The 13,382-nt window shown below is 37.3% G+C and overlaps 1 protein-coding gene across 3 annotated transcripts in view; it reads right to left on the reverse strand.

The window, feature by feature from the left end:
- The window catches only part of Cntnap5bl1 (contactin associated protein family member 5B like 1), a 1,004,796-nt gene that overhangs the window by 302,864 nt on the left and 688,550 nt on the right, over positions 1–13,382 (reverse strand). For all 3 annotated transcript variants that reach the window (NM_001329899.3, XM_063272228.1, XM_063272229.1), the window contains 1 exon segment: positions 4,435–4,635. In NM_001329899.3, the coding sequence (NP_001316828.2) occupies positions 4,435–4,635 (201 nt within the window).

Consider the following 13,382-nt stretch of genomic DNA (forward strand, 5'->3'; position numbering starts at 1 on the left):
TTGAGGATTGAAGATTTACTGATTTAAATCTGGCTGGCAAATTACAAGCCTCTGGAATTCTCCTTTTACAGGGCAAAGGAGATCAGAGTGAAGTGCAGCAGATCCTGCAGGCTAGCGACAGAGACAGAGGGTGGTTGAATTTGGAAGGGTGAACAGCTCAGCAGCCTGTAGGCCAGTGGGGACCTGGGCAGACTGCAGCTTGGGGATCCCCATGGTGTGGAAATACCTCAGTTGCCAGTGCTTAGCCAGCATATCATGGATTAATTTTTTTTATAGTTACATACTTCAATGATGCAACCACATTTTCGCAGGGGGAGATTGCCCTTCTCTACGAGATTTACCTAAAGAGGCTGTGCATAGTCTACCTTGGCTCTCAAAAGGTCTAAAAAATTTTTTTAAAGGTTTGATATTGGTGATCACAACCTTAATAGGTGTTGTTTCAAGTTTTGCCTTGTCTACTACATCCTTATTTAAAGATGCACACACCATATAATGTAGATCAGTTTTCCAAAAATATGTCAATAGCACTCATAATACGCAAAGGCAAATATTGAGGGGGCATTCAGGATTGCTTTAGAAGAAGCAATTCTATTTTTGGGAAATGAAATTCAACATATTAAAAGCAGATTTTTTGTGCAATGCCATTTAATGTTCTGTTGTGTTTGTGTAACTCATTTGGAATGTAATACTTCTGGACATGACTTATCTACACTTCAGTTTCATTTAAAGGGACTTTGGAACAATTTGAATTTCACTTTGCATATGGATATCCTACATCATAAGATAATGAATATTAATTCTTAAGTGGGATCCACTTCTATTGAGGAAGTGTCTGCAGCTTTTGCCTATACTATGCAGGAGTTAAATTCTTAGTCTTCTTGGATGACTTTGCTGATAAATGGTGGAATTGTAGTTGGTTTATTCTTACTGGATTTTTTTTCTTCTTCTAGTTTGTATCAAGTAAGTTAAGCTCTCAACAACCACACTTAAAATTGACATTTCATACTTGTATTAAAACAAAAGAGGGGGACATGCCAGTCTTGGTAGGGAAAAAGATGATCAGGTTCCTTCCACTGGGACAGAATCAGTGGGCATGGGCCTATAGAAGGGTTGATGGCTCATCTGGATACAAGGCTTTTCCTATATAATGAACATATTTTCACATTCCTCTGAGGAATATCGCCCCTGTCTATGTTACTGATTTCATTAAAATCAAAGACATCGGTGTAGCTAATGTCTCAGCACAATGGTAAACAATAGAACCTTTAGATAGCCATTAAAGCTGTGGAAAAGAATTCTAAAAACAGGAATTTTAAAGTGTATAATTTCTCTGCTATGCAAAACTATGAGGGTGCAATATGAATTGTATAAATTGTAGTTGATGGGAAAGGAACAAATAGCCTTCCCCAGGAAAGAACACACATTGACACCAAATGGTCAGTACTAAAATCATAAATATGTGTAACATTATATAAACTGAACATGTTTATATAATGTAAAAACTTTATGTTTTTACAACAGAACTAAAGGAACAGTTTATCAGAAGGTACAAATGCAGTCAGATTCCTGAGTCAAAGGTCACCCTGGGATAGAGGAAGCTTAGGTTCATGAAAGGTCAGGATGGTAATCTCAGGATAAGATCCCACCCAGCTCTGTTTATAAAGGCAGGCATGTCTCTGAATTCTTTTGCAATGTAAAATAAAATAAAAAAAATGTGCTTGCTATCTCTTAGATTCAAGGGATTGTGGTCAGTGAATGAAGATTTATAGGATTATCAAATGGGAACTTGGAATGAATAATTGAATTGATATGTAAATAAAACTCTGGGCTTTTGATTTCCATGAGATTAGCTAGCAAAAAGTGATCTCAGTTCTTTTTTAGAATCTTTTCCTCTAGCTGTCTGAAGTTCTCTGGAGAACAAAACCAGCTCAAGAATTGTTTTCTAATAGTATTTCTGATTTTAGTCAGAAAAATCCATGGATAGTGAACACAGATCTTCTAGAGATTTTACAGGTCTTTTAGAATTTTTTATAACACTATTTCTGAAAAAAAGTCAGAAATCCCAAGAATTATTTAGAGAGCTGACACAGCCATTTTTGAATGTTTATTAGAAGCTATCCAGAGAAGTTGTCTTAGGAGTGAACACAGCTCTTTCAGATTTTTTTTTCTGGCTTTCTAATTTTGATTGGAACCCAAGAATAACTTTAGGAATTTTTCTGGAAGGGTTTTTGGCTTGGCTGGAAGACCCAAGAATTTTTTTATACCAGTTTTTCCCACTTTACTCAGAAAACCCATGAGCTATCTAAAACACATTCAGAATTTTTACTAACAGAGAGAACTGTCTAGAGAAGAAAGCTAGCTCCCTCAACCAGAGAGTTTTTAGAATATATATATATATATATATATATATATATGTATGTATATGTATATGTATGTGTGTGTGCATGTGTGTGTGTGTGTGTGTGTGTGTGTGTGTGTGTGTGTTTGTATTACTATGTAGAGAAGAGAAGAACACAGAGAGGGAACAGTCTGGAAAAGCTATCTCAGCTGAACATAAGTCACCGGCTTGGACCCAAAATTTGACTTTGAATAACTTGTTTTTCCTGTTCTCAGACACCATTTCCTCTGAATCCTTCCTCAAGTTGAGACTGGTACTTGGCAGTTATTCATTAGCTCCATGGATATTGTGCTTTCTATACATGCACCAGACCTCTGAGTTTGATGGCCATCACCACAGAAAATAAAAACAAACTTGGTTTCATACACCTGTACTTCCAGCACTCTAGAGGTAGAGGCAATAATCAGAAGTTTACGAACATTCTCTGCTAAATAGTAACTTCAAAGCAAATGTTCATTACAAAAGAAAGTCCATTTTAATAATGAATTAATTAAGTAAAAATGAAAATTTACTTTTAGAGTCACATCCATTGAAGTTGCTCTTCTTCTAGTAAAATAAATTCTGTGAACACAGAGTAGCCAGTGCTTGTCTTGTTTGGGTTTTTTCTAGTGCTCCCTCTTTAAATATTCTTTGCCCTAGACATAAATCATTCCTCTTGTGCGTATTTATGTATTGGGATCCTTGATTCCATATTTCTTCTCTCTCAAACACTTTGTAAATACCACACTTTCCATATCTAGCTGAAATGTTCTGTTTTCAAATGCTATTTTTCTCTAAAATCCTCTTCATTTCTAAAACTGTTAGAGGTTGGTATTGTTATGGTGGCATTCTGAAGAAACAGGGACAAATATAAACTCCATGAACACGGTGCCTGAATATTAAGTACAAGACTCATGGCCTTCTTTGGGTCATATCTCTCTTTAAAGCAGAGTGGGCAGGTGAACTGTGGCACATTTACTATCAAATACATCTTTTAATGTCTTAGTTAAAGTTTCTATTGCTGTGATAAAACACCAAGACTCAATGAAATTTGGGAAGGAAAGCTTGTATTTGCAAAGGCATGACCCTGCAAGGAGGAACTGAAGCAGAGGCCATGGAGGAACACTGATTATCGGCTTGCTCCTCTAGGCTTTTTCAGGTTTATTTATTTATAGACTACCTACCCAGTCATAGTACCATGCATGATTGATTATCTGAGCACATGAAGCTAAAGAAGAAGGAAGACAAAAGCATGGATTCTTCAGACCTTCTTAGAAGGGGGAACAAACATATTCACTGGAGGAAATTTGGAGAAAACATGTGGAATGGAGACTGAAGGAAAGACCATCCAGAGACTGCCCCACCTGGGGGATCCATTCCATTTACAGACACCAAGCCTAGAAAATATTGCAGATGCCAAGAAATGCATACTGAGAAGAGCCTGATAACGTTGTCTCTTAGAGGCTCTGCCAGAGCTTGACAAATACAGAGGCAAATTCTCACAGCCAACAAGTGAGCTGAGAGTGGAGTCCCCAATGGGGAAGTCAGAAAAAGGATTGAAGTAGCTGAAGAGCTTTGCAACACCATAAGAACAACAAAAATATCAACCCACCAGACCCCAAACCCAGAGCTCCCAGGGACTAAATCACCATCCCTAGAATACACAGGGAGAGATCTATGGCTCTAGCTGCATATGTTGCAGAGGATGTCCTTGTTGAGCATCAATGGAAGGAGAGGCTCTTGGTCCTGTCAAGGGTCAATGGCCTCATGTATGGGAATGTAAGTGTGGGAAGGTGGGAGGGAGTGAGTAGAGGTGAGGGAGCACCCTTATAGAAGCAGGCAGGAGTGGGTGTGGGCATCTGGAGGGGAAATTGGGAAAGGGAATAACATTTAAAATGTAAATTTAAAAAATCCAATAAAAGGAAAAAATATCATTTGTAGACATCTTTTAAATTGAGGTTCCCACTTCTCCAATGACTGTAGCTTATGGCAGAAAAATATAAACAACATATTGGTTTGAGAGTTTGAAATTACCATAAATAAGGTTAGGACCTTACCTTGTGTGTTAAATAGGTGAGCTCTCCTGCAACGATATGTTACCTCCTGTTCACAGTGCTCTGAGCCATCAATCAGAGCCTCCAGCTGCTCCATACTGCCACCATAATTTAAGGTCATGGCATAGGGTTTCTCAGAGTTGGAACCCTGTACCTGAGTCAACTCTGTGATTGTGTGCTGAACCGTCATCCAAATCTTGTCCTCTGCACAAATTATAATACAAATCAAGAGAAGTTAGAAGCAAAGCCCAAGTGAATCAATCTACTTGAGTACTCTATGCACACAATGGTATAAAAGCATTCTGTTCCTTATAGAAGGAAAAGAAACTTCTTTCCTTAGAGGGCTCTATCCCTGTTAACAAGAGGCAAATAATCATAGGGATTATGCTTATGAATTCTTATTTTACATACTTTATACTATGTATTTAATGCTCATTACTAATTTAAAATCTACAAGTAGTGTCTTCCTCCTTATCCATAGTGATAGAAGACTTTACAAAGTATGCCACATATAATGATGTTCTACTTTCTCAAATAAAATGACATTTTGGTATATTCTATAATGCCACTTTAAACTTTAAGTCATCTTAATATTACTTTTGATACATAGTAAAACATAAATGCTATACATTGACAGGTGATATACAGTATTACATAGGAAATTTTGACAGGGTTAAAATATGGGTACAAGCTCAGTACAACATTAGTAACAGAGGTAATTTCCAAAAAACCCCCACCCACTAAGTATCGGATTGAAAACAACAACTACATAACAGATAATAATAGCATAATAAACATTTAAAAAACAACAAAATGTTTTCAAGGAGAAAACTTACCATAAAAACATAAGCATGTGAGTATTAAAACTGAAGTGACAATTAAAAAAAAAAGCAAGAGGAAACACAAAAATCACTGAAAGAATAATCGGAAAGCACAAACAAACAGGCGGAGGAATTGAAAATGGAAAGAGAAACAATGAGGAAAGCAGAAAGGGAGACAACCCTGGATATAGAAAAACCAAAGGAAGAGACAAGGAGCCATAGACACAAGCATCACCAACAGAATACAAGGGATAGAAGAGAGACTCTCAGGGGCAGAAGATACCATAGAAAACATCAAAACAACTGTCAAAGATAATACAAAACACAAAAAGCTCCTAGCCCAAAACATAGAGGAACTCGAGGACACAATGTGAAGAACAAAACTAAGGATAATAAGTATAGAAGAAAGTGAAGACTCCCAACTTAAGGGGCCAGTAAATATATTCAACAAAATTATAGAAGAAAATTTCCCTAACTTAAAGAAAGATATGCCCATAAACATACAAGAAGCATACAGAAATCCAAATACATGGGAACAGAAAAGAAATTCCTCCTGTCGAATAATAGTTAAAACAACAAGTTCGTGAAACAAGGAAAGAATATTAAAAGCAGTAAGGGAAAAATGTCAAGTAACATATAAAGGCAGACCTATCAGAATCACACCAGATTTCTCACCAGAGACTATGAAAGCCAGAAGATCCTGCACAGATGTCATACAGACCCTAAGAGAACACAACTGACAGCCCAAGTTACTACATCCAGAAAACTTTAAATTAACATAGATGGAGAAACCTAGATATTCCATGACGAAACAAAATATAAACAATCTTTCTACAAATCCAGCCTTACAAATGATAATAGATGGAAAACTCCAACACCAGGAGAGAAACTACACCATACAGAAAACAAGAATATAATTTCCTTGCAATGGAACCAAAAGAGAGACAAACATAATTCCGCTTCTAACAATGAAAATAACAATACATGACAATCACTATTCCCTAATATCTCTCAACATCAGTGGACACAATTCCCCAGTAAAAAGACATAGACTAACAGACTGGATATGTAAAGAGGACCCAGCATTTTGCTTCATGCACAAAATACATCTCAGACACAAAGACAGACACTACCTCAGAGTAAATGGCTGGGAAACAATTTTCAAAGCAAATAACCCAAAGAAATAAGCTGGAGTTGTCATTCTAATATCAAATAAAATTGACTTTCAAAGAACAGTCATTAAAAAAAGATAAGGAAGGACACTTCATATTCATCAAAGGAAAAATCTACCAAGATGAACTATCAATCCTACATATCTATGCTCCAAATGCAAGGACACTAACATTCATAAAAGAAACCTTACTAAAGCTCAAAGCACACATTGCAGCTCACACTATAATAGTAGGAGATTTCAACTCCCCACTCTCATCACTGGACTGATCATGGAAACAGAAATTAAACAGAGATATAGAAAAATTAACAGAAGTTATGAACCAATTGGATTTAACAGATATTTAGAGAACATTCCATCCTAAAACAAAAGGATATACATTCTTCTCACCACATCATGGAATTTTCTCCAAAATTCTCCATATAATCAGTCATAAAACAGGCCTCAACAGATACAGGAAGATAGAAATAATCCCAAGCATCCTATCAGATCACCACACACTAAGACTGGACTTCAACAACAACAATAATGATAGAAAGCCCACATATACGTGGAAGTTGAACAATGCTCTACTCAATGATAACCTGGTCAAGGATGAAATAACGAATGAAATTAAAGACTTCTTAGAATTTAATGAAAATGAAGAAACAACATTTCCAAACATATGGGACACAATGAAAACGGTACTAAGAAAAAAACTCATAGCTATAAGTGCCTACAATAAAAAACAGAAGAGAGCATATATCAGCAGCTTGACAGCAAAATTTATAGCTCAAGAATAAAAAGAAATAAATGAAACGAAGAGGAGTAGAAGGCAGGAAATAATCAAACTCAGAGCTGAAATCAACCAAGTATAAATGAAAAGGACTGTACAGAGAATTAACAAAATCAGGAGCTGGTTCTTTGTGAAATTCAACAAGATAAATAAACCCTTAGCCAGACTAACCAGAGGTCACAGAGAGTATATCCAAATTAAGAAAATCAGAATACCCTTGGCAGGGAATAGAGAGGCAAAGATTAAAACAGAGACAGAAGGAACACTCATTCAGAGCCTGCCCCACATGTATACAGCCACCCAATTAGATAAGATGGATGAGGCAAAGAAGTGCAGGCCGACAGGAGCCAGATGTAGATCTCTCCTGAGAGACACAGCCAGAATACAGCAAATACATAGGTGAATGCCAGCAGCAAACCACTGAACTGAGAACAGGAACCCCGTTGAAGGAATCAGAGAAAGGACTGGAAGAGCTTAAAGGGGCTCGAGACACCATATGAACAACAATGCCAAGCAACCAGAGCTTCCAGGGTCTAAGCCACTACCCAAAGACTACACATGGACTGACCCTGGACTCTAACCTCATAGGTAGCAATGAATAGTCTAGTAAGATCACCAGTGGAAGGGGAAGCCCTGGGTCCTGCTAAGACTGAACCCCCAGTGAACGTGATTGTTGGGGGGAGGGCGGTAATGGGGGAAGGATGGGGAGGGGAACCTCCATAAGGAAGGGGAGGGTGAGGGGTTAGGGGGATGTTGGCCGGAAACTGGGAAAGGGAATAACATTCGAAATGTAAATTTATTCAAGTTAATAAAAAAAGAAAAAGAAAATCAGAAATACAAAGAGAGACGTAACAACAGAATCTGAAGAAATTAAAAAAAAATCAACAGATCCTACTACAAAAGGCTATATTCAACAAAACTGGGAAATCTGGAGGAAATGCTCAATTTTATAGACAGATACCAGGTACCGAAGTTAAATCAGAAACAAATAAATAATCTAAACAACCCCATAAATTCTAAAGAAGTAGAAGCAGTTATTAAAAGTCTCCCAACCAAAAAGAGCCCAGGTCTAGATGGGATGAGTGCAGAATTCTATCAGATCTTTATAGAAGACCTCATACCAATACTGTCCAAACTATTCCACAAAATTGAAACAGATGGAGCACTATCAAATTCGTCCTGTGAAGACATAATTACTCTTATACCAAAACCACACAAGGACCCAACAAAGAAAGAGAACTTCAGACCAATTTCCCTTATGAATATTGACGCAAAGACACTCAATAAAATTCTTGCAAACCGAATCCAAGAACACATCAAAATGATCATCCATCATGATCAAGTGGGCTCCATCCCAGTGATGCAGGGATGGTTTAATATACAAAAATCCATCAATGTAATCCACTATATAAACAAACTCAAAGATAAAAACCACATGGTCATTTCATTAGATGCTGAGAAAGCATTTGACAAAATTCAAAACCTCTTCATGATAAAAGTCCTGTAAAGAACAAGAATTCAAGGCCCATACCTAAACATAGTAAAAGTAATATACAGCAAACTCGTAGCTAACATCAATCTAAATGGAGAGAAACTTGAAGCAATCCCACTAAAGTCAGGGACTAGACAAGACTGCTCACTCTCTCCATACTTATTGAATATAGTATTCGAAGTCGTAGCCAGAGCAATCAGACAGTGAAAGGAGGTTAAAGGGATACAAATAGGAAAGGAAGAAATCAAAATTTCACTATTTGCAGATGATATGAGAGTGTACTTAAGCAACCCCAAAAGTTCTACCAGAGGACTACTTAACCTGATAAACAACTTCAGAAAATTGTCAGGGTATAAAATTAACTCAAACATATCAGTAGCCTTCTCCTACTCGAAGGATAAACAGACTGAGATAGGATCTAAGGAAATGACACCCTTCACAATAGTCCCAATAACATAAAATATCTTGGTGTCACTCTAACCAAGCAAGTGACAGATCTGTATGACAAGAACTTCAAACCTCTGAAGAAAGAAATTCTGGAAGATCTCAGAAGATGGAAAGAATCTCCATGCTCATGGATCAGCAGGATTAATATAGTAAAGACTGCCATTTTGCCAAAAGAAATCTACAGATTCAGTGTAATCCCCCATCTAAATTCCTACTCAATTCTTTATAGGGATAGAAAGAGAAATTTGCAAATTCATTTGGAATAACAAAAAACCCAGGATAACAAAAACTCAACTCAGTGATAAAAGAACTTCTGGGGGGAGTCACCATCCCTGACTTTAAGCAGTATTGCAGAGCAAAAGTCATAAAAAATGTATGGTATTGGTACAGAGACAGGAAGGTAGACCAGGTGAACAGAAATGAAGACCCAGAAATGAACCCACACACCTATAGCCACTTGATCTTTGAAAGAGGAGCTAAAACCATCCAATGGAAGAAAGATAGCATTTTGAACAAATGGTGCTGGTTCAACTGGATGTCAGCATGTAGAAGAATGCCAATTGATCCATTCTTGTCACCATGTACAAAGCTTAAGTCCAAGTGGATCATGGACCTCCACATCAAACAAGATACACTCAAACCAATAGAAGAAAAACTGGGAAAGAGTCTTGATCCCATGGGCACTGGGGAAAATTTCCTGAACAAAACACCAATGGCTTATGCTCTAAGATCAAGATTCAACATATGAGACTTCATAAAACTGCAAAGTTTTTGTAAAGCAAAAGACACTGTCATTAGGACAAAATGGCAACCAACAGGTTGGGAAAAGATTTTTACCAATCCTATATCTGATACAGGACTAATATCCAAAATATACAAAGAACTCAAGAAGTTAGACTCCAGAGATCCAAATCACTCTATTAAAAATGGGGTACAAAGCTAAAGAAAACATTCTCAGCTGAGGATCATCAAATGGCCAAGAAGCACCTAAAGAAATGTTCAACATCCTTAGCCATCAAGGAAATGCAAATCAAAACAACCCTCAGATTCCAACTCACACCAGTCTTAATGACTAAGATAAAAAAAAATTAGGTGACAGCAGATGCTGGCCAGGTTGTTGAGAAAGAGGAACACTCCTCCATTGTTGGTGGGGTTGTACACTGGTACAACCACTCTGGAAATCAGTCTGGAGGTTCCTCAGAAAATTAGATATTACACTACCTGAGGACCCAGCTATACCTTTCTTGTGCATATACCCAAATGATGCTTCAACATACAACAAAGACTAATGCTCCACTATGTTCATAGCAGCCTTATTTATAATAGCCAGAAGCTGGAAAGATCCCAGATGCCCTTCAACAGAGGAATGGATTCAAAAAAATGTGGTACATCTATATAATGGAGTACTAGTCAGCTATCAAAAACAATGACTTCATGGAAATCATAGGCAAATTGAATGAACTAGAAAATATCATCCTGAGTGAGGTTACTCAATCACAGAAAAATACACTTGTTATTCACTCATTGATAAGTGGGTATTAACCAAAAAGCTCAAGTTACCCAAGTTGCAATTTACACACCACAGGAAGCTCAAGAAGAAGGATGACCAAAATGCAGATGTTCCCACTCCTTCTTAAATATATATATACACATACACACACACACACACACACACACACACACACACACACACACACACACACACACATATATATATATATATATATATATATATATATATTAAAACTAGATAAGATTTATGAAGCTAAAAAAAATGCATGTGGAAAGGGCTGGATATAGATTTCTCCTGAGAGACACATGCGGAGCACATCCAATACAGAGGTTATTGCTAGCAGCAAATCACCAAACTGAGAATAGAACCCCCTTGGGGGAGTCTCAGGAAGTATTGAAAGAGTTGAAGGAGCTTGTAACTCCATAAAAACAACAATGCCAACCAACAAGAACTTCCAAGGACTAAACCACTACCAAATGACTATAAATGGACTGTCCCAGTGCTCCAACTGCATATGTAGCAGAGAATAGACTTGTTGGGACACCAGTGGAAGGGAAAGCCCTTGATCTTGCCAAGGTTGGACTCCCTGTGCAGGGGAATACGGGGGAGTGCAATAAGTGGAATTTATAGGGGAAATAACCGAATGGGGGAGGGGAGGGGAGGGGATGGGGGCTTATGGACAGAAAACCATGAAGGGAAATAACCTTTGAAATGTAAGTAAAGAAATATAAAATAAAAAATTTGGAAAAAATGCTGGGCATGCTAGCATAAGCTTGTGATTCTCCTGCTTGGGAGACAGAGAGATGTAGACTGCTGTTTCTTGCTGAAATGACAGCCTAGCCCACTCAGAAAGTGGCAGGCCAAGGAGAGTTTTCAAAGAAAATAAAAAGCATTGAAAACATGATTCAACAATGAAGAGTCTATCTTTTTCTTGCAGAAGATGAGAATTCAGGTCCTATTATCCATATTAGGTTTTCTCAACTAAATATGATTCTATCTTTGGGGGTCCAGTGGTCTCTTCTGGCTTTCATAGACATTTGTACTCACAGGCACAGATACTTCTTCAACAAAAATGTACACTGATTTTAAACTCCAAAGGAAAAGAAGATGAATGATGACATTTGCAGAATGTCAACTGTGGTTCAATTCTGGCCTCCAAATTTTCCAAACACACAAACAAATGCACAAGCACCAATATCTGTGATACTTATTCTTTGTTGACAACTTGATGACATATGGAATTAGCAAACACCCAAGCAGCTGGATATACCTCTAAGTGATTTTTCTTAATTATAACATTTGAAGTAGGAATGCCCATTCCTTTACCTGCCTGGCTTCAGTTTTGCTGAAAAGTTTATTCACTGGCATTGGAACCTACTTCTTTGGATTCTGGTATTTACGGAAAAGAAATCTGAGAAATTCAGCCTCATTCATTGCTGTATTATTGGTCTTTCTTTCAGTAGACAGTTATTGTTGGACTAGTTGGACAAAAACCTGTAAACCACAGCAAGTAATCCTGTAGTTATACATTTTTCCATTCTGTTCCTCTAGAGAACGTTGAGTAATACAAAATACATACATACATACATACATACATACATACATACATACATACATACATACATATGTGGAGATTTTTATACTGTATGCAATAACAGACATGTAGCTCTTTCAAGAATAACAAAATGACAATACAAAAAAGAGTGGAAGATATGGGTATGGGATAGGAATTTGCTTTTAAAGGTACAGACATCTGCACCTCAAAGAGACTTTTGCCAGTATGAAATTTAGACTGATGACTTCATTCTTGTAATCAATTAAAACCTGTGACAATAAAAAAGAGGTCAGTAATGCCCACTGCACAGGCAGACAGCAAGGCTGCTAATATGGAGCAGAATCCAAGACCATTGCTAGACAGCCTGGAAACGTAGCTCAGGAGATAAAACCCTATACTTCTCTTCCAAAGGTTTATGATGTCATATGGCACATTAACAACTATAGTTCCAGTTACAGGGGATCCAATGCCCTCTATGGTCTCTGTGAGAACTGAACTCTTAAAAAATGCACATCCTCACACAGATATGTTGAAATTTGTTCTGTTGCTATGTATTGTAATGCTAAGCAAAGTCCCCCAAGGCCTGGTTGCCCCAGAGACAAGAGAGTCTGCATTTAGATTCAAATGATGCTATGTGACCTGATTCCAAATTATTTCAGATTGGTGAATAAAGATCCATAAACCTATAGCTGGGAAGAATTGTGATAGGTTGGATTTGGTGTTCTAGGGATTGGAGTTAAAGATACCAGGAGGAAGGAGAGAAGGACAGAAGAAAGTTGCGTAGGTTAGAAATTAAGAGACATGGCCATAAGGGATGGCCAATCAGGGTTGAGAAGAGAACAAAGGAAAAATAGTAAGTAATAACTCAGGCTTATCAATAGGAAATAGATTTTAATAGCATAAAGCATACATTCTAATAATAATGTGTGTCTGTGTGTGTGTGTCTATGTGTCTGTGTGTGTCTGTCTGTGTGTGTACATGTATATATAAAGGCCATACCCATCTTTTATCCAGGAACTGAATGATCAAAGGAAGGTTAGAAGTCCCTAATAAAGATTAAGTATTTTAACAACACAGATGCACAGCAATAAAAATAAAAATAAATACGTCTTAAAGTTGCAAGATATTCTGAGGAGTTTGGTGGCCACTATAATGATAACTTGAGGGAAAAATATTT

Source organism: Rattus norvegicus, chromosome 13 (assembly GCF_036323735.1).
Source record: "Rattus norvegicus strain BN/NHsdMcwi chromosome 13, GRCr8, whole genome shotgun sequence".
NCBI lineage: Eukaryota > Metazoa > Chordata > Mammalia > Rodentia > Muridae > Rattus > Rattus norvegicus.